The following is a 23,071-nucleotide window of genomic DNA, read 5'->3' on the forward strand; positions in this document are numbered from 1 at the left end:
TGCCTGACTCTACCGAAAGCCTTCTTGTAGTCAATCAGCATGCAAAAACATCACAGCTGACACCTCTACATTTCTGAAACAAAACCTGCACGCTAAATAAAGCCTCCCTCGTACAAACGGCGTTCACAAATCCAAACTGATTGGGCCCAATTTGTTCTTCGCACTTTCACTCGAAACTAAAATCGAGTATTTGCTCCTTGAGCTCAAATTACAGCTCTCGTCTTTTTTGGCTTAGACTGGATCAAAGCAGCAATTTCGTTTTGTGGTATTTATTCTTCGTTTTGTGGTATTTATTCCCACTCGTTTATTAACGCCTGTTCTACCACGGTTTCACACTCGCCTAACAAGTTAAACTTTTGTCCTCCTGGCAAAACAGGCTGGTTATATCAGACTGGTAACCTGGCCTCATAAAAGTCCAGGAGCTTCCATTCAAGCTAATACCAACATCTGTAAAGTATTACATTATTAACCTGGCTATATGCTACCCTAGGAGAAAATTTTCACCTACAAAATGCATATAAGGTACCACATGTTCTTCCAGACATTTCCGAATGTACCTATTGGCATTAAGACCACCTACCTCTAACATAACAAGATCTCTATGTGCTTCCAAAGAAATGCCGCTCCATACCATTATAACTCCACCATCAAATTATACTCGTAGACTAAAGGAGCATTGGTCATAGCGTTTTCCAGGTCTTCTCCACACTTTTTGGCGACCACCAGGGGAATATCTCGTAAAATGAGACGTCTGAAATCAAAACGTTTCTCCAATCTTCCGTATCCTAATCTTGATTAACGCGAGTGAGCTGCGTCCAATAAAGGGCCTGTAGTAGGTACATGGAACTATTGGTAGTAGGAGGCCGAAGACCGAGGGAAAGATCTGCAAGACGATGAGCAGAAAAAATGAAGGTTTTGTTGGGAAAATTCCTACATGAAGCCATCTGGCAAAGCATTGCAGCGAATGGAAACAACAAATGACGTTCCACTGGTCTGGTCCAGAAACCTCCCGTAGCCATTCTTATTGCCGTGGTTTGAATAATTTCAATGCGATAAAATATAATAAAGATTCTTTGGCAGATGAATGTGCTATATAACCGAAATCTATTGTGGATCTAATGAGCATAAAAAGGGTTTAAACAGTTATGGTCCACTTCTTCTTTTATTAGGTGCCGTGTCACTATTCAGACGTTGGATGTCATCATGTTTACAATACTTCTAATTTGTTTAGCATTGTGGTTTTTAATGTCCATGACTCACAACCATAGAATAATATAGACTACACATAACATTTCAGGACCTTCTTGCGAATATTCGTTCGACACGTTTCTTTACATAACGCTGATTTCCAGGCCGTAAAAGCCTTACGGGATATTTCGATTCTGGTTATCATCTCTTCATCAGAATCATAATTTATATTTTGCCAGCTGCCAAGGTATTTTAAATGGTGTACCCGTTCTATCTCCTCTCCATTAAAAGAAGGCAGACCTTGAGCTATATTAATCTTTCCAACTGCCATCCACTTTGTCTTTGAAATGTCGATTTTAAGGCCTCTCCAATGCTTCACCGTCTAGATTTACTAATGTCTGGAGATCGTGTGAATTTTTTGTAAGAATGTCTATAGTCTATACCGTCAGCGTATCTGATATTGTTGATTACTTCTCCGCCTAGTCTTACTCCCTCTTGTCTGTCATCCAAAGCCTCCCTAAAGATTTATTCAGGGTGTAGATTAAAAAGACTGGGTGACAAAAAACACAACCCTGTCGTACTTCACGTTTGATGTCTCCAATTCAGATAGAGGTTTTGATTGTAATATAGGTATTTTAGCAGTCTTATATCGTAGTGGTTAAGTCCTGCTGTCCGCAGGCAATTGAAAAGTGTATCGTCCACTGCATAGTTTTTATTAGAGAAATATTTCATGAGATTGATTCTAATTTGGCATGTTTTTAATTTGTAATAATATTATGTTGTTTCTATGTACGTTTCCCATCGAAAATCATTCCTAAGAACCTAATATCATCAACGTAATTCAGAATATGAGTACCAGAGTACCTATGTATATGATTTTAGATGTGGTTTAATGGGGTATGTTTTGCTGAGAGAAAACTGGAATCCTGTTCTCTTTGATCTGTTTTCAAGTTCGTGAAGTACGATTTGTAACTGACGCTGAATTAAGAAGAAGATATTTTCCCGGAAGCATATTTACAGATGCTTGCGTGTGTAGACACCAGGGTGTTGAAATCAGTTAGGGTTTGGAAAAACAGTACATTTACACATGCTAGCGCGTGTAGACACCAGGGTGTTGAAATCAGTTAGGGTTTGGAAAAACAGTACGTTTACAGACGCTAGCGTGTGTTGACACTAGGGTGTTGAAATCAGTTAGGGAATCAGTTTGGAAAAAAAGTACAGTTACAAATACTAGCAGATTTGGACACCAAAGTGTTGAATCCAGCTAGCTTTTTTAGTAATTAATATACATGCATAAATGCTAACGGCTATTGACTTTAATTTTATATACCTACTGCTGTGGAAAAATATTGAAGTGATTTAGGTATTACTAAATAATTAAACGTTGTTGGGATATAAACAATAATATATTAACACAAAAGAACAACATAAAAAATAATGTTGCTCTGAAGCTATTTGCTTGTGGAATTTGTATAATTAACTATTTAGATCGGAAATAAGCCACAATTAAATTGAAAAAAAAAAAATTATTAACGTTTCGATGCCCAAATCGGGTGTCTTTGTCAAAATAAAAAATACTACTGCAGGGTGTTTGGTAAAGAATGGGCCATAGCTTAACCTCAGGTTCCTGAGGTTAAAATAGGCCGATTTAAGCTAACTTACCTTAGTACAAAGTTTATAATAACCGAGATACAGGGTGTCAAAGTTAAACTTTTTTTTATTTATTATTGAATATTTCCTGACAGGCATGAGATATCAACACGAAATTTGGTATGTAGGGGTTTTTCGGGACGAGAAAACTAAATTCCCTACCAAAAGTTATGTGTTGCCCAGAGGGCGCCACATACGCCTTTCAGCACTCATTTAATACGTTCAATTTTTTTTATCCGTCCTCCGCATAATTTTGACATTAAAATTTGTATTCCCCTATTAGTTTTACTTAAAAAAGGTAAACTCCCTAAACTCAACCGTTTACGAGATAAACGCATTTTAAATCTGCGGTGCAACATAATTTTTAGCATAATATCATTGTAGTTACACCAGAAAAATAACTTAAAACCATAAAATTATCCAAAAATGTATCGCAAATTTCTTCAAATGAAATTTACGATGCAATGCCATAAATTTGAGAACTGGCACAATTATTATGGTTTTAAGTTATTTTTCGGATGTAACTACAATGATATTATGCTAAAAATGATGGTGTATCGCAGATTTAAAATGCGCTTATCTCGAAAACCGTTGAGTTTAGAGAGATGAAAGAAGTATAGCTTTTTTAAGTAAAACTAATAGGAGAATAAAAATTTTAATGTCAAAACTATACAGAGTGAGGGATAAAAAAAATTTAACGTAATAAATAAGTTCTGAAAGGCGTATGTGGCGCCCTCTGGGCAATATATAATTTTTGGTAGGGAATTTAGTTTTCTTGACCCAAAAAAACCTCACATACCAAATTTCATGTTGTTATATCATATCTGTCAGGAAATATTCAATAATAAATAAAAAAAAAGTTTAACTTTGACACCCTGTATCTCGGTTATTATAAACTTTGTACTAAGATAAGTTAGCTTAAATCGGCCTATTTTAACCTCGGGAACCTGAGGTTAAGCTATGGCCCATTCTTTACCAAACACCCTGTATATTAAACAAAAATTCTAGTAATAATTTTTTTAATCTGACTCATTTATATTGGCAATTCATACATATATTATACATTTTAAAGTATTTTTTACTAAACAACACCATTTTTGTTTAATTTAGTAGTACGTATTTTGTATTTTGACAACGACACCCGATTTGGGCGTCGAACCGTTAATAAAATTATTTTTTTTAATTTAATTGTGGCTTATTTCCCATCTAAATAGTTAATTATAAAAATGCCACAAGCACATAGCTTCACAACAACATTATTTTTTATGTTGTTTTTTGTGTTAATATATTATTGTTGTTATATATATTGATTGTATAAATCACTTAAATATTTTTCCACAACAGTAGGTATATAAAATCAAAGTCAATAGCCGTTAGCATCTATGCATGTATAACCACTAAAAAAGCTAGCTGGTTTCAACACTCTTGTGTCCAAATCTGTTAGTATTTGTAAATGTACTGTTTTTACAAACCCTAACTGATTTCAACACCCTAGTGTCAACACACGCTAGCGTCTGTAAACGTACTGTTTTTCCAAACCCTAACTGGTTTCAACACCGTGGTGTCATCACACGCTAGCATCTGTAAATGTACCGTTTCTCCAAACCCTAACTGATTTCAACACCCTGGTGTCTACACACGCAAGCATCTGTAAATATGCTTCCCGGAAGAGAATAACACCATATCATCTGCGTATAATCTGCCACGAACCAAGCTGGAATTTTGTGGTATAATATTTACGACATTATTAATCATGGCAGTTAAAAATCCATTACACTTTACTACATACCCTTAAAAATACTATGATTTTTGTTTAAATTTAATAAAATAAAAATATATATTTTTATTCAGTTGCAATGAGAAGGCAAAACTGTCTTATTTTTCACTTAGTACAGAAAGCGCAAACCAGCACTCTAAATCGACAATTTTCGTCTCTAATTGGAGTCATCATCAGTGAGGCGTAGGTTTGCTGTTCTCTGCCCCAAGCCCCAAGTGACGAAACTCCGAGAGTTTATCTTCGCATTGCAACTAACGTGTTGGAGTAGGTGCCTAGCGACATCTGCTAAATAAAATTCAAAGTTTTCAACCTAATAAAAATGTTTAAAAATATTCAAAATATTTCTAAAAGATATTTAATTGAAAACTTATTGGACCATTTTCCTAGTAACACCTCAATGGCTTCTAAAAATTGCAAGCCAGATGGATGCTAAAGTGAAGAAGACAAGAGGGAATTCTAAAACTTGTAATTCACGACCCCGTCGGATCATTTAGAGGGACCACTCGAAGCTCCCAACTTCCGACTGGCGACGAAGTGGGGGCGTGAATGGTGTTGTTGGATAAACGAAATTTACCAATCTTGTGGAATTTTGCAAGTTTTGTATATATTTATTATTGAAGATTTTTGCAAAAAGATCTAAGTTGTCTTCTAAGAAACATTAACAAAAAGTGAACCTCACCAAAGAGGCGATGTTTTAAAACAAACAATTCAAGTAGTAAAAAGTAGATATAAGTACTGATTTTATTTTTTTTTTAATAAGATAACTACTTCGGACAAACTGGTCCATAAGACCATAACGTCTTAAAACATGACCAAACAAGACGAAATTAAACTACACTCCGGTGGAAAAAAATCGATCCACTGAAAATTTGTTCATATTTGATGTCTCGAATTTCCTAAACCTATTGTCCGATTTAAGTGATTTTTAATATGTTATAGCCTTATTCATTAACAATATCGCTGTAATAATATTGTTGCTAGACAGGTAAACTGTCATTGTATACCAGGCGTACCAATCAAACTGTGTTTTTTTCTCAAAGTTCGCATCACCCTGTGGACTATTCTAGCGTTTATAAAATACTGAACTTAAAAACCAACTATAGCCTCAGGTTTTCTTAACATTATGTTTTTAGATTCATTCGCTTATGTTGGATAATAAAAAAGTTACGTACTTTAACAACTGGCCATGTTCGTCATCAGTACAGGGTGTTTCAAAGTAAGTGCGGCAAACTTTAAGCGGTAATTTTACACATGAAATTAATGACAGTTTGCTTTATAATCATATGTCCGCAAACGCTTCGTTTCCGAGATACGGGATGTTCAATTTTTTTTTACAAACTGACGATTTATTTATTGCTTTAAAACCAGTTGAGATATGCAAATCAAATTTGGTGGGTTTTAAGACGTAGTTATTGCACATTTTTTGACATACAATTAAGAATTTAATATTCACCATTAGCGCCAAACGGGTATTATGACCGATCATATTCCCTGTAATCACGCCAATGGTGAATATAATGTTCTTAATTGTATGTCAAAATATGTGCAATAACTTCGTTTTAAAACCCACCAAATTTGATTTGCTGTAACTGGTTTTAAAGCAATAAATAAATCGTCAGTTTGTAAAAAAAAATTGATCATCCCGTATCTCGGAAACGAAATGTTTGCGGACACATGATTTTAAAGCAAACTGTCATTATTTTCTTATGTAAAATTACCCCTTAAAGTTTGTCGCACTTATTTAGAAACACCCTGTACTGATGTAGAACGTGGCTAGTTGTTAAAGTACCTAACTTTTTGATTATCCAACCTAAGCGAATGAACATAAAAACAGAATGTTAAAAAAACCTGAGGCTATAGTTGGTTTTTAATTTCAGTATTTTATAAACGCTTGAATAGCCCACAGGGTGATGCGAACTTTGAGAAAAAAACACAGTTTGATTCGTACACCCGGTATACAATGACAGTTTACCTGTCTAGCAACAATATTATTACAGCGATATTGTTAATGAATAATACTATAACATGGTAAAAAAATTACTTAAATCGGACAACAGGTTTAGGAAATTCGAGACATCAAAAATGACCAAATTTTCAGTGGATCGTTTTTTTTTGCACCAGAGTGTAGATATATGACAAAGAAAGCTATTTGAAGCTTTTGGCGGCATGCAAAATGGCACGAGGGAATGAGGAGCAGAATGAATATAAAAATAAAGACTTAAAAAGTACACAAAAATACGAGTACAGAATGGCTTAAAAATTAATCAAAATAGTGTTATTTGAGGGAGAAAACAAAAAAAAATAGTGTTATTATTTGTGGAAGAAAAACAAAAGGATGATTAAGAAAATAATGGTAGAATCCTATCAGGTAGAAATGGATAATGAAGATATGGGATCGATGAATCAGAATCATATTAAGGAACAGAAAAAAATGCAAACATGTTTTTATATGAAATCTTTTAATATAATGTAATGAGATATGAACTACTTTATTTAATGCGGATAAACTAGAATTTTCATTAAAACTATTTTATGTTTGACATTTCCATTTCCAAACATAGTCCTTAAAATACAAATTACTGTTTTGTTACTTCAACAATATTGAAGAACTTGATAAATAGTCCTGCAGGTTTCTGGTATCACCTTTCCCAGTACCTAGTTGTGGAGGTTTTTAACAGCTACTCTATATATTTTCTTTGCTGAGCGATGTACACCACCGTGAAAACAAAGACAAAGACTGAAGTTTGAGCGCTAGTTAGGATAGAAAGTTGGAGAGTATCAATGGGGCCGAATATCCAATTAGTAGTCCGTGGGACCTCAAATCGGATCGTGAATGCCCTGCTTAATAGTGGTCACCAGTTTGAGAACCTTTTTCTATTTTAAAACTTGCAAATTAATGTATCATGTACCTTACAACAAAATAAATTTAATTACATTTTATCTAAGGTAAATCTTAATCTTAAAAGCCGTAAATATCAGCTTGTTTATTGGATATTAATGTTCATTTTATGTTACTATTTACGTGATAGTGTTTACGTTCCATATATTTTAAAAGTCTCAAATATGCACCGAAAAATGAGTTTTCAAAAAATCTCTCAACGATTTGTTGCTTTATATAGCCAGACATGACAGAACGTGTGGCCGCCCCCATATTTTACAAAGAAACTAGAGATCAATCAACCGCATAGCAAACTCTAGGGGTCTAACAATAATTCGTGTACGTAAACCCCGACCCATGATACAGTCACACCCCCCGTCAGACTGTCTGAAGTGGCTGAAGTGCATACAATGCCCCACAGCACACATTTTTCAACGTTTCTCCAGTGCAGCGGGTAGAAAAATGCATTATTAAGGTAGTTTTTTTAATTTAGAGAGAAAGGTTGTTACTTTTAATTTTATATTGTACAGTTCTCCTTAATTATTGTACATTTGTTTTGGTTGTTAAAAAGCACTCTTGCTGCTTTTGTGACCATATTAATTTGTGTTGTCGTTTCTGCTGTTTTCTCAATCGATGGCAATTATTTGCCACAGGAAAAATGTCCATTATTCTTTAATTTCATTATATATAAAATTAAATTCGAACTACATTTTTGAAAATTTTCTAAGGTATTTTTTATAGATATGTTTCCTCAACGCTCGCTGTCGTTGGATGTTGAGGTAAACAATATTTTTTTTGTCTAGGTTGAATTTGGTTATTTTGTATACCAATGGATTTCCGTCAAGTAAAGAAAGGTATTGTCATTTATGTACTCTAATTGTTAAGGATTGATGTCAATGTAGAAGATTAAAATACAGCTTTTTCCGATTTCTTCCTTTTTTCCGAACAACATTCAAAACAATCAATACACTGGGATCAATCATGTCCAAAACCAAACCTAACAACGCACAAAAGAGATCAAACAACTGCATCTATAACATATTCTGCGAGTGTCAAAATTTCCATGTGGGATAAATTCATCACTAAACATGAAAGAAAAAGACATGGAAAAGAGAAAAATCAAAGAAGAAGCAGGTCTCATACTACTTAATGAAGAAAAATGTGTGACAAACCCATAAACAGAATGTAGCAAGCTCTGGTTGCCAATTCTAAAAGAAAAAGTCAGCAACAAGACTGTCTTCTCTTCTTCTTCTTCTTACAATAGGCCTCTTGGCCTGTTCGTTACCGATTTTGAGCTTGTATTCGTAGCTGTGATGTTGACTGCCAGCTATCTCGCCATCTTTTAAAGGGCCTTCCTATTGGTCTTTTGCCTGTTGGCTTCGAATCCCTGGCTATACGGGCTATTCTCTCGCTGTCCATTCTCGTCACATGCTGATTCCACTCTCGTTGTCTCTGTCTTCCCCACCGTACTATATCTTGTATGTTACAGAGATCTCTTATTATTATTATCAACAAGACTGTACCGACATAAAAAATCATTATCACATCATCATTCTCTTTGCCTTATCCCTATGCGGGGTCGGCTTCCCTAATTGCATTTCTCCACACAATTCTATCTTGGGTCATATCAATGTTAATCCCCTTTACCAATATGTCCTGCCTTATCGTCTGCCCTCAGGACTTCCCCTAATATACTCATTTCTAATTTTATCCTTCTTTGTCACTCCAAGCATCCATCTAAGCATTCTCATTTCCTCCACATGCATTCGCTGTTCTTCTTTCTTTTTCACTGCTCAACATTCAGATTCGTACATCATAGCCGGTCTTATGGCTGTTTTATAGAATTTTCCCTTCAGCTTCATTGGAATTTTTCTGTCACACAACACACCACTCGCTTCTTTCCACTTCATCCATCCAGCCCTAATTCTACCGCATGCATCTCCATCTATTTCTCCATTACTCTCTAATACCTATCCTAGATACTTAAAACTATTGTTTTTTACAATCATATCACCATCCAAAGATACCATTTTATTTGTAGTAACTCCATCTTTAAATGAGCATTCCAAATACTCTGTCCTTGTCCTACTAAGTTTTAAACCTTTTTCCTCGAGAGCTTGTCTCCACTGTTCCAGTTTTTGTTCTAAGTCTCTTTCACTATTTTATACATTAAGCACCACGGAATGTGACCCTGTAGTTTCGCTGTTATCTGGTCCAAAACTAATGAGAATAAATACGGACTAAGCAAGCCTTGGTGCAATCCTACTTTCACATGAAATTTATCAGTCTCTCCCACACCTGTCCTAACACTAGTCGTTACTCCCTCATACATATCCCTCACAATCTTTACATATTCACCAGGGACTCCTTTCTTATTGAGTGTCCACCACAGAATCTCTCGAGGAACTCTATCATATGCTTTCTCAAGATCAATGAATACCATATGAGCTTTTGTTTCTTTACTCCTGTATTTTTCCATCAACTGCCTTATAATGGAAATTGCATCTGTTGTTGATCTGCCCTGCATAAAGCCAAATTGATTCTCGGATATTTCGGTCTCTTCACGTATCCGTTTATCAATTACTCTTTCCCATATTTTCATGGTGTGACTAAGCAGTTTTATAGCCCTGTAGTTTGTACATTGTTGTATATCTCCCTTGTTTTTGTAGACAGGTAGTAGTATACTGCTTCTCCATTCGTCTGGCATTTGTCCAACTTCCATAATTCTATTAAATAACCCTGCTAGCCACCTTGTTCGTGTCTCTCCCAATGCTCTCCATACTTCCCCAGGAATATCATCTGGTCCTAGCGCTTTTCCTTTCTTTATTTTTTGAGGCGCTTGAGCCATTTCCTCCTTTGATATTTTGGTGACCATTGCTGCTACTGTCTCCGTTGACTCCACAGGCTGTCTGTTAAATTCTTCATTTAGTAAGCTGTCAAAGTATTTTCTCCATCTCTTTTTGACATCCTTTTCGTGAACTAGTATTTTATTATTTTCATCTCGGATACATCTAATCTGATTAAAATCTTTTGCTTTCTTTGCTCTCTGTTTGGCTATTTTATATATCTTCGTTTAGCCTTCTCTGGTATCAAGTTGATATAGGTTTGAATACGCTTCTGCTTTGGCTTTTGCTACTGCTACTTTCGCTTCCTTTTTCGCGACCATATAGTTTTGAAGATCTGTGTCGGATCTGGTTTCTTGCCACTTTTTATATAATTTTCCCTTCTCTTTTATTTTTCCTTGTACTTCGTTTGACCACCACCAAGTCTCTTTATCCTCAAACTTTTTTCCTGACGTTTTCCCAAGTATTTCAATAGCAGCCTCTCTAATAATTATAACTTCATCCATTATTAAATTAAATAGGCATGGACTGAGGCTGTCCCCTTGTCTAATGCCGACATTGATTTTGATTTCTTCCGTGAGCTCGTGTGTGGTTTTAATTCGTGTTTTGTTGGATCTATTGAGCTCCTTGATTATGTTTCTATACCTTTGACCTATGTTTTTCTTTTCAAGGATAGTGAGCACGTCCTTTAATCGTACTCTGTCGAATGCCTGTTTCAGATCTATAAAACATGTGAACATGGGCTTGTCGAATTCTATTGATTTCTCAACTAATTGTCGCATGATGAAAATAGCGTCTATTGTAGATCTGTTTGGGCGAAAACCCTGTTGTTCTTCCGATACACCGACTTTCTTGTATATTTTTTGGGATAGTTTCTTTTGTCAATAGTTTTGATGTAGAATTGAGTAGTGTAATTCCTCGGTAGTTCGTAGGATCTGTCTTTACGCCTTTCTTGTAGATGGGTATTGTTATACTCTCTCTCCATTCCTCTGGTACTGTCTTGTTGTTTACAATTTTTTGGAATAATGTTGTTATCTCTTCTATTATTTTTGTACCCCCATATTTAATTAATTCATTTGGTATATTGTGCTTACAATCTGTTGTGGCTTAATCCTATATAAACATAAAATTTAAAATGTTCTCTCAATCTACATGAGTCCAGCTAAAGAAATATGTAAGGATTTTTAAAATATTCAGTTTTTGACAAAAAAAGTCAAAAACAATGTATTTTTCGTTATTTTTTTTTTTGTAATTTCCTTCCATCCTTCTTTGTCCTGGGCTAGTCGTTCGGCTTCCTCTAACCCTCGGTTAATCTCTATTTTTGTTTGATCCGCCAACATCTTAAAGATTTTCCCCTCGGTCTTTTTCATACAACTCTACCCTCAATTATTAGTTCTTCCATCGAACCTTTTCTTGTGGTAATATTTCCAAAATACTGCAAAAAATATCTTTGTTGTATTTGTTTGAGCAATATATCTTTTACTTTGACTCGTTCCAGTATTGATACATTAGTTCGATGTTCATACCAGGTTATTCTCAAAAAATGACGGTACACCCACACTCCAAAGCATCTATTTTTTTTATTATATGCTTTTTTCAGGGTTTGCGTTTCGGATGCTTATGCGGCTGTAGGAAAAATGAGTCCTCTTACCAGCTTTGATTTTGCCTGCTCTGTTTTGTGTGCACTGTTATGATCGAGGTTTTCCAAATTGTTACAAGTTCCTTATACAAGTACCTATATACAAGAAAGGAAACACAAGAGACTGTAAGAACTATAGAGGTATATCACTACTATGTGTAGCAGCAAAAGTATACGAAACCATAATAGAAAGGAAAATCAGAAAAGAAATAGAACATAAATTAGAGGACGTACAAAGTGGATTCAGGAAAGGACACAACACGCAAGACCATATATTCACCATGCAACAAGTAATAGAAAAAGCATTAAAGAAAAATAGAGAAATATATCTGAGCTTTATAGACATGGAAAAGCATTCGACTCAGTCAAAAGAAAAGATATATGGGAAAGCCTAAAGAAGAAGGAAGTGAAGAACTGATAGAAGCAACAAAACAAAGAGTATATACATGATAACAACAAATACAGTAAGGATGTTGAATATACAGTCAGAACCATTTGAAACAACTCAAGGAGTTAGACAAGGGGGAAGTCTCAGCCCAGTGCTATTCATAAATGTAATAGATGAGATAGTGAAAGAATGTAAGAAAACTTTCAAGAAATACTGCATCGGTTGGAACAGAATGCAAATGATAAACGCTGATATGTGTATATTTACAGACGACATAGTATTAATTGCGGAAACAGCAGAAAAACTGAAATACAACTTAGAGAAATGGAACCTAGAAGCAAGCAAATACAACTTAAACTTAAACAAAGAGAAGACTCAGATAATGAAAATATCAAGGAAACAAGGGACGGAAGATCAAATAGAAGTAATGATAGACCAACATCAAATAATACAGACAAATTCATACAAATACTTAGGAACAGTAATCAACAACAAAGGAGACATAGAGGACGATCTTAACAACAGAATGGAAAACACAGGAAAACTATTCCAAGCACTAAATAGAGGATTCCTTAATAACAAAAAAATATCAACAAAGACCAAGATGACAATATACAAAACAATATACGGTGACATATGGAGCAGAAAATTGGATATTAAACAAAAGACATCAGAGCAGAATACAGGCAGCAGAGATAAAATACCTCAAAAGAACGATCGGAGTAAAAAGAACTGATAGAATCAGAAATGAAGAAATAAGAGAAAGACTCAAAATCAAACCGATACTCGACTCAATCAAGGGGAAAAATTGGCATGGTTCGGACATCTAACCCGGATGGACAATAATAGACAAGTGAAAAGAGTGTGGGACGCCAAACCAATAGGTAAAAATAGAAGAGGAAGACCCATTAAATAATGGAACAGTGACATTTCGCAGATACTGCAGAGTAAGGGTAAGACTTGGCAGGAAGCAACACAGATAGCAGCCAATAGGAAGGAATGGAGAAAGTTCGTTAAGAGCTAGGACAATTCAGAAGATTGTAAAATATTGTAATTTAATGAATTGTATTATAAATGGCCCAACACCAAAAGGTACAAATGGGTCTACTGATTAAGTAAGTAAGTACAAGTTCCATCATAGCTGTTCTTGCAATAGTACATCTTCTACTTATCTCTCCGTTTCGTCCTCCTTCGTTTTTTATGAGAGACCCCAGGTATATGAAACTAGTTAGTACTTCGAAGCCCCCAATCTCTTTAATGTGTTGAATATTGTTCCGTGCTCTGTCTACTCTCACGATTTTTGTCTTACTCTTATTTAGTCGTTTTTACTCTGCGTCGTCATAATGAGACATCCTCCAGATGTCTCATTATGTTTTCCATTTGTTCATGTTTTGAAGTGATTATCAATGTGTCGTCGGCATATCTCAGGTACAGATTTTCTGTCCTCCAACCGATATTCTCTGGCCTCCCACCCCAATCAGTCTAGTAAATTTTGCGTTCACTCTAGATGTTATACAGCGTTGGAGAGATTATGCAACCCTTCCTGACACTAGCTTCTGTTCTGAAATATCGGAATTTTCCTTCTTTTTACTGTTTCCTTATTATTTTCTTATGGACGTCTTAGCTGAATTAAGTGGTGGCGTGTCCCAATCTCCGCAAGTATTATTGCCCTTATACAGGGTGAGTCACCACTAACGGGACGGAAGATTATAGCGAAATGGTAAAAGATTTGAAAAAAATTTAAGTTGAATAGTTTGTAAGTTAATAAAAGCTACATTTTAAAATTATTTTGAAATATACAGGGTGTCCCGATAAGTGGCGGCGTATCAAAGTTATATTTTTTCTTATAGAACACCCTGTATGTTATTGCATTTTTTAATTGTCCGCAAAAAATAAGGTATAGTTTCATAAGGCTTCCCTATACCTATGTACAGAGTGTTCTGAGTTATGTTGACTTTTCTTAAAATGTAAAGTTTTAAAAGAAGGCTTATTCTCAAGTTATTTAAGAAATTATAAAAACATTACTTTTACATGTAAATAGTTGGAGATTGGTTGAATGTATTCCATGATTAATTATTACACATTTATCTACAGCGTGTTCAAAATTTACAGTTTCATTATTGGAGTATTCAATGTGTCATATGGTGCTTATTTTAAATGGAACACCATGTATATTAACAAAGAATTATACTAAACAAATTTACCTCTTTCGAATGGTATATGGATGTCCTATACCTAGGTGTCATAGTTTTTGCGTAATTTACAATTATTTAAATTCTTAATCTGTAAATCGATTTTAAAACAAAAGATGTACTTAATTAATGTCATTGTATGACATTGTTAGTTTATGACAGTACGGTCTGGTAATTTTCAAAACTATAAACATCCGTGTATGATATTCAATTTTTTTTTTACTTAAACATGGCTTTGGCACAGACAATTACATTCAAATTTAATTGTTCCTAAAAATGAATAATCGCTATCTATGAAAGAGTAGACATGCTACTTTGCATTGGGGAATATTTTTAAAATTGTCTCTTAGCTTCTAAAATTTACGCTTAAAAGTATCCGATAGAAGACACCCAAAAAAGGAGGTTTTTGAGAGCTTTCTCTATAGATTCCGTGCTACTGGTAATGTTGCATAGGTACGAAAATTTAAATAAAAATAAACCATTTATTTTTGATGACGTCAACGAACTTGATGTCCTGCTTTCTGTTACGAAAAACCCAAATACTAGTACGTGAAAAATGTCTAGTCAATTGGAGATCAGTCAAACGAGTGTATGTAGAATACATAAGAAAAACCACTATCATCCGTATAAAACTCAACTACACCAGCATTAGACAGAACAGGAACGTTTAACTTCTCGTTTATAGACTTTAGAATTTGTAGAAGATTCTGATTTTTTTAAGAATGTATTGTGTACAGACGAATCTACCTAATTTTCATAATAATCGTCTAGTTAATAGACATAGCTTTCATTTTATTATGATACAGTAAACAAACATTTTACTGTTGATCGCCAACACCGATGAAGTGTTAATGTTTGGGGCAATATTCTGAGCGAGTACGTTATCGACCCATATTTTTTTGATGAAAATCTGAATAGAGCAACTTTTTTAAATTTCTTAAAACAAGTTTTTTGGATCCTTCTTAAAACCTTCCACTTGGAGTGCGAACAAACATGTGGCTCCAATTGGACGGAGCTCCTGCTTATTTTTGGTGTGATGTTAAGAACATCAACATAAAATTTAGAAATAAATGGATAGATAGATTCGGTCCATATATTTGGCCACCTAGGTCACCAGGATTGACCAACCAAGATGAATTTTTTTTAAATGGGGTTATATTAAAATATTGTAAATGCTACACTTCCTACCCTACTACTTCAGATGATATTTTTATGAAATTAAGAATTTCGAACGCTTTTGGGTCTATAACACCAGCTATGTTAAATAATGTAAACAAATCATTTAAAATCGCTTGTTATATAAATATTTTGAACATGTATGACATAACTGATAATTTTTTACTTATAGTAAGTTGAGGCTCATTTTGTATTATTTATGTATTTGTTTTTTTAAGATTCAATCTTTATGTTATGTTTCGTTGTGTATTTAGTTATTTTCAATACCGAAAAAATTTATTTTACAAATCAGCAAATAAAAATATACCTACATTATTTATTTACAACTACCCTCTAGTCGGTTCGCTAAACTCAGACACAACTTGCTAGTGATTTTAGTAAGTAATTTTGCTAATTTGGTAAAATTGGCAAAAAAATAATTACTAAATAGTTAATAAATTACGCTGATGACACAGTATTAATAGCAGACACCCCGGAAGATCTCCAAACACTGATAAACAGAATAGTAGAGTGCAGCGAAAAGTTCGGTTTATCACTTAACATCAAAAAAACAAAAATAATGATGGTGTCGAAATCTCCACAAAATTTTTCTGACATAACCGTACATGATCAAAGAATTGAGCGTGTTAGAAAATATAATTACCTGGGAACTGTTATTAATGAAAACAACGACAACTCTGAAGAAATCAAGATCAGAATAGAAAAAGCTAGAGCTACTTTTACCAAAATGAAAACAGTTTTATGCGGAAGAGAGCTAAGTTTAAATCTTAAAATTCGCCTCATGAGATGTTACGTGCTGTCAGTTCTTTTCTATGGAATGGAAGCTTGGACACTGAAAAAGATCGATACAAGGAAAATAGAAGCATTCGAGATGTGGATGTACCGCAGGATACTGAGAATATCGTGGACAGAGAGAGTGACAAACATGGAAGTGTTGCGAAGGATGCAGAAAGAAAAAGAACTTGCGCTTACTATTAAAAAGCGCAAACTGCAATACTTGGGACATATAATGAGGGGACAAAAGTACCAGCTACTACAATTAATTATTCAGGGAAAAATAATAGGTAAAAGATCCATTGGCAGAAGAAAACATTCATGGTTGAAGAATTTAAGAGATTGGTACAAGTGCAGCAGCTGCCAATTATTTAGATCTACGGTATCAAAAATACGCATAGCCTTGATGATAGCCAAACTTCGGAACGAGGACGGCACCTGAAGAAGAAGAAGAATAAATTACTAAATAGTTAGTAATTTTGACAAGTTTGGCAAAATTGGCCAAAAACAAAAAATTACCTACTAAAAGCACTAGCCAGTTGTGTCTGAGTTTAGCGAACCGACATAACAACTATGCCTATAAGAAAATTGTAAATTACGCAAAAACTATGACTCCTAGTTATAGAACATCTATATACCATTCGAAAGAGGAACCTGTGTTTAGTATAATCATTGATTAATATACATGGTGTTCTAATAAAATAACCATCATAGTATGCTACATTGAATAAGCCAATAATGAAACTGTAAATTTTCAGCACCCTGTAAATAAATGTGTAATAATCAATCATGGAATAGATTAGTTATAAGATAATTACCAGACCGTATTGTCATAAAATGACAATGTCGTACAATAACATTAATTAACTTCATCTTTTGTTTTAACCTTCCGATGACCAACCTTTTTTTGTTACACGGATGACCAAGGGGGGGAAAATGATCCCAGGTCAAAAATGTCAAAAAATGACAATTAACAAAAAAATGAAGTTTTTTTTTGATTTTTTTTTAAATTTTTATTTTTTTATGGCATGGACTTTATGTCATTCAGCCAGTCACAACATGAGTATTAGTGTCATGTGTAGTGTGTATGTTGAGTAAGTGTCTTGTTACTTTGCAAAGTCGACGTCATTAGCGTAAAACTACTTGGAATTACACATACTAGACGGTATTTTACGGAACATCGACTTGAGAATATATTTTTTATTCGTAAAATATAGGGAATTTTTTTTATTTCAAAGTATGAGGATATCTAGAATGATATTAAAGTCAAATAAAACAATAATGAGTTTAAAATTGAAAACACTTTTGAAATTATTAAAGAAAAACATACGCTGGGGTCACAATTTCCCCCGCTTGGTCATCCGAAGGTTAAAATCAATTTACAGATTAAGAATTTAAATAATTGTAAATTACGCAAATACTATGCGACCTAGGTATAGGACATCCATATACCATTCGAAAGAGGTAAATTTGTTAAGTATAATTATTTATTAATATACATAGTGTTCCATTTAAAATATGCATCATATGACACATTGAATACTTCAATAATGAAACTGTAAACTTTGAACACCCTGTAGACAAACGTGTAATAATTATGGAATACATTCAACCAATATCCAACAATTTAGATGTAAAAGTAATATTTTTATAATTTCTTAAATACCTTGAGAATAAGCCTTCTTTTAAAACTTTACATTTTAAGAAAAGTCAACATAACTCAGAACACTCTGTACATAGGTATAGAAAAGCCTTATGAAACTATACCTTATTTTTTGCGGACAATTAAAAAATGCAATAAAATATAGGGTATTCCATAAGAAAAAATATAACTTTGATACGCCGCCATTTATTGGGACACCCTGTATATTTCAAAATAATTTTAAAATGTAGCTTTTATCAACTTACAAACTATTAATTTAAAAAAATTTTCAAATCTTTTACCATTTCGCTGTGATCTTCCGTCCCGTTCGTGGTGACTCACCCTGTATACTGCCATCTTACTTTATCCAAGGCATCAAAAATCGTTTAGTTATAGTCAATTATTTTGAGCAGTCGAACACGTTTGAGAACGAGTTTTGAATTTCAAAGAAACAATTTTGTAGATCTATGGAACTTTTTCTTACTATGCAGATCATTCAAGACATCTTGAAACATTCTACAGTGAGCTTACCCCTTAAACTACTGCACTGACTGATACACATAGTATAATTGGCACATTACATGCATTGTTAGAGGATTGCTAGGGGTTGTCAAACACAATTAGAACACTAAACATGCCCTTCCTAAAGCGAAAATTTTATAATTAATCGTAAAATTGCAGTTCAACTGTTTGATGACATATCGGCTAACATTGTCAGATAAATGTAATGCTTAACAATGATAAATTTACGTATGATATCAATCTGTCATCGATGAAAAGAACAATAATTGTCTCCCTCTTAACAGTTGTATTCCTGTATTTGGCAGTAAAGAAATCTTATTTTCTTTACTTTAAAATGGTATATATATTGTAAAAAATTCTAGGATTATTTTTAAGCAAGATATCCAAGGGTATCCAAGAATATAATTGCATGTTAGAACATAATTTTCAATTCCAAATAACTTTTCTTAATAACACTATTACATATTGTGAAATATAGAGGTACTTTTAGTACTTTACTCTTGAGCGAAATTCATATTTTTTAACATACCTCGCATACTATTGATAAAATTTGATCTCTGATGATTGCATCGTGTTCAGAGTATCGTATCGGCTATCCAGAGCATTTTATGAAGAATAATAATTTTTTTTCATAAAATTGATAATAAAAAAGTTTTCCATATAGTTCCAACTTAGTAGGACATATTGCATGTGTATATGTCACACTTTTGAAAAATCATATCTGGTTTAAAAATAGTTCTAGAATTTTTTACAACACACCATTTTAAAGTAAAGAAAATAAGCTTTCTTTTGTATTCGGCAATGTATATACCTAAAAGAAGAAGAAAAAAGTTTTAATGACAAATTTAAAAATAATCGTAAAACATATCAAAAATCGTCAAAAGTATAAAACTTTGAAAAACCATATCTTGCTTAAAAATAGTCATACAACCTTCAATAATACACCATTTTATAGGCAATTAACTTCTCTTCCTACTAAATGTACTATTACTCCAGGGTAATAAGCTAGAAATAGACCATGTTCGGGACACTCAAGATCCAGGTAGCTGACTACTTTTTTAGTTATTATAGACCTATAGGAAGAAAACCTACATGTTTCCTGCCTGGAGATCGCGTCCGTTTTTTAATTATTAACAATTTAGTGCAAAATTCGCGATTTTTTCGATTTTTTGCACCCCATTCAAAAGCTAAATAGTTGACATAAAATTAAAAAATTCAATTTTTATAACATTACAAAACCTTCAAAATGCCGATTTTTTAAAGTTAAAAAGTTAATTTGTTGTTACGTATACTGCAAAATAAGTGAAAATCGTTATTTGTTAATAACTTTACTAAAACTACCTTAGAACTATAGTGTTTCACCCAAAATTGGGTATTGGGATACTTAACAAACCCTCAAAATTTGAGACCGATCCATTAATTAGTTTAAGAATTAATTGTTTATCCCAGAGACCTTTATTTTGCAATAACATAAGACAGAAAATAATAAAGATATGGCAATTCTGCGTATACCAATTGAAAGTAAAAAACTGCTGCTATCAAAATTTACTAAAAAAGATAAAAAAAATATCTAATGTAGTCAAAAATCCTAATGCCAAATTTGTGAAATTTTGTAGTTTATAAACATTTAGAATAACTTTAAAAATATTGTCTGTAGAAAAAATCATTTTACATATTAGAAAAGCTGGTATTTTACACGAATTTTTAAAAATGTAGTTAAATTGGTGACTAGTTGTGGTAAATGAACGAGTTCAAAAACTAAAAAAGGCAACTTAAAACTACTATCATTATCTATATCTCGGGATCTACTGAATATATTTTGATCGTTCTTGTTTTAATTTGTATGTAATTTTTCTGTACATTACAAATATGCAATTTGTCTAGACACTTATTAATTAATAAACAGTCTAATTTGTTTAAACTATTTTCGAAAAAATAATTTTTTCCCAAAAATCCATGATTTTAATCATACTATCGTTAATAATCATAGAAAAAGTTAATGTATATTTTAATAAATAAATTATCTTCAATAAATAATTATCTAATAAAAATCATTTATAAATAATTAAAGTGTACTTTAACTTTTGCTATGATCATTAATGATACTATGATTAAAAAATAGATTTTTATAAAAACAATATTTTTTCAAGAATTGTTTAAACAAATTAGACTGTTTATTAATTAATAAATTTAAAAACAAATTGCATATTTGTAATGTACGTAGAAATTATATACTATACAAATTAAAAAAAGAAAGATCAAAATCCATTGAGTTGATCCAGAGATACAGAAAATTATATTCGTTTGAAATTGCTTTTTCGGTATTTTAACTCGGTGGATTTGTAGGTTCCCCCTAGTAATCGTTTGAACTACATTTTTGAAAAATCGTGGAGGGTGCTGTGAAGGTACAATCTTGGTGCAAATTTTTTAAGACAAAATACAAATCCCATTTTTTAAAATGACATTAATGAGATTCTTTAATTATTATAAACAAATTAGCTGTGAATTAAAAAAAAACATGACTAACTTTGTCCCAAATGAACTGAGGCTAAATTTTTTTATTTGAAAATTCGTGTTGAAATACTATCTTTTCGAATATATAAAAAGATTGTTTCTACGGACAACATTTTTAAAGTTATTCAAAATGTTTTTAAACTACAAAATTTCAACAATTTGGCATTAGGATTTTTGACTAGATTAATTATTTTTTATCTTTCTTTAATACATTTTGATACTATCACTCTTCTACTTTCATTTGGCATACTCAGAATTGCCCTATCTTCATTATTTTCTGTCTTATCTTATTGCAAAATAAAGGTCTCTGGGATAAACAAATAGAATAACTCTTAAACTAATTAATGGATCGGTCTCAAATTTTGAAGGTTTGTTAAGTACGCCAATACCCAACTTTGGGTGAAACACTAAAGTTCTAAATTAGTTTTAGTAAAAGTTATTAACAAATAACGATTTTTACTTATTTTGCAGTTTGCGTAGCAACAAATTAACTTTTTAACTTTCAAAAATCGACATTTTGAAGATTTTTCAATGTTTTAAAAAACTGAATTTTGTAATTTTATTTCAACTACATATTTAGCTTTTAAATGGAGTGCAAAAAATCGAAAAAAATGCGATTTTTGCACTAAATTGTTAATAATTAAAAAACGGACGCGAACTCTAGGCAGGAAACAGGTAGGTTTTCTTTCTGTAGGTCTACAATAACTAAAACAGTAGTCAGCTGCCTGATCTTTGAGAGAAAATCCTTATTACCCTGGACTATATTGCATACCAACAACTGCGTAGAAAAAACTTACAGTACAATGTTTGCGAAATAATAGGAAAAATGACCCAAAAATGCTGTGAGTGGCGAACTTCGAAAAATCATATTTCGCAAATTTTAAACCCTAAGGACTTCTACCAAACGTCATTTTAAAGAGGAAGAACAGAAGTTTTCTGTTTTTTTTTTCTGTGAAGTAATGGCTATACCTATATTCCCGTGGAAAAAAGTTATGGGGCAAAAAACAAACTTACTTTCTTTTGTGTTTTTTTGCTTTTTTTGAATAATACATTTTTGTAAAAAAATATTTTTGACTTTAAAAGGTGATATTTTGATAGTAAAATTTTTCTGTAGACGTGTTTGTACCAAAAGCGCATAGAACTCACCCTAATGCACCCTGTGACTAATTGACCCCTTTCTCAAAAACGCACCTCTTTAAATGGTAGCACTCCGTTGTTTTTTCATATCTAGAGGTCTATTGGCCATATGAATTAATAAAACCACGTTAACGTTGTAGTTCCTTTTAGCTCTCTTATTTTGAGCATAATCAATAGCCTATATACAGAATTTCTCGTATCTTATGATACAAAAGTCATTGAATACTCAATCACTTGACTTTTTGCTGTAATTTTTTATTAGTTTTCTAATTTTTAATTTTTTAACATTCTCAATAGATAATGCGAAAGGTTAATATATTCTTTTTTTTGTTTCAGAAACGAAAAATGGTTGTGGATTCAACTTCAACGCAAGTTCTTAGAGATTTAGAAATTTCGTTACGTACAAATCATATAGAGTAAGTTTGTCAATAATTTGTGGATTTAGGAAAGTTAAGTTTATCGATTAGGGGCCGTCCATTAATCGCGTGATGTTTTTTTGCATTTTTTAACCCCCTCCCCCTTGGTAGTACACTCTGATGTTTAAGACTCTCTATATCATGTGTATTGTGACATTTCGTGATTTTTTCTGGACCCCTCATCCCCTTTCGAGCCTCACGTGATTAATGGACGGCCCCTTAGTTTGAAGTTTTATTACATTATTTTGTGGTTTTCTTATCACGTGTGTTACCATTATTACTGGGCCAGGGGTGGCCAAGCTCCTTGATAGTCCGAGCCATTTTTCAAAATTTGA

At 33.0% G+C, this 23,071-nt stretch overlaps 1 protein-coding gene across 1 annotated transcript in view; it reads left to right on the forward strand.

Moving 5' to 3' along the window:
* The window catches only part of LOC114324638 (formin-like protein), a 384,693-nt gene that overhangs the window by 273,921 nt on the left and 87,701 nt on the right, over window positions 1–23,071 (forward strand). Inside the window, exon 4 of the mRNA XM_028272506.2 lies at window positions 22,657–22,736. Coding sequence (XP_028128307.1) covers window positions 22,657–22,736 — 80 coding nt within the window. The remainder of the gene's footprint in view (window positions 1–22,656; window positions 22,737–23,071) is intronic.

This window comes from Diabrotica virgifera, chromosome 2 (genome assembly GCF_917563875.1).
Source record: "Diabrotica virgifera virgifera chromosome 2, PGI_DIABVI_V3a".
Lineage (NCBI taxonomy): Eukaryota > Metazoa > Arthropoda > Insecta > Coleoptera > Chrysomelidae > Diabrotica > Diabrotica virgifera.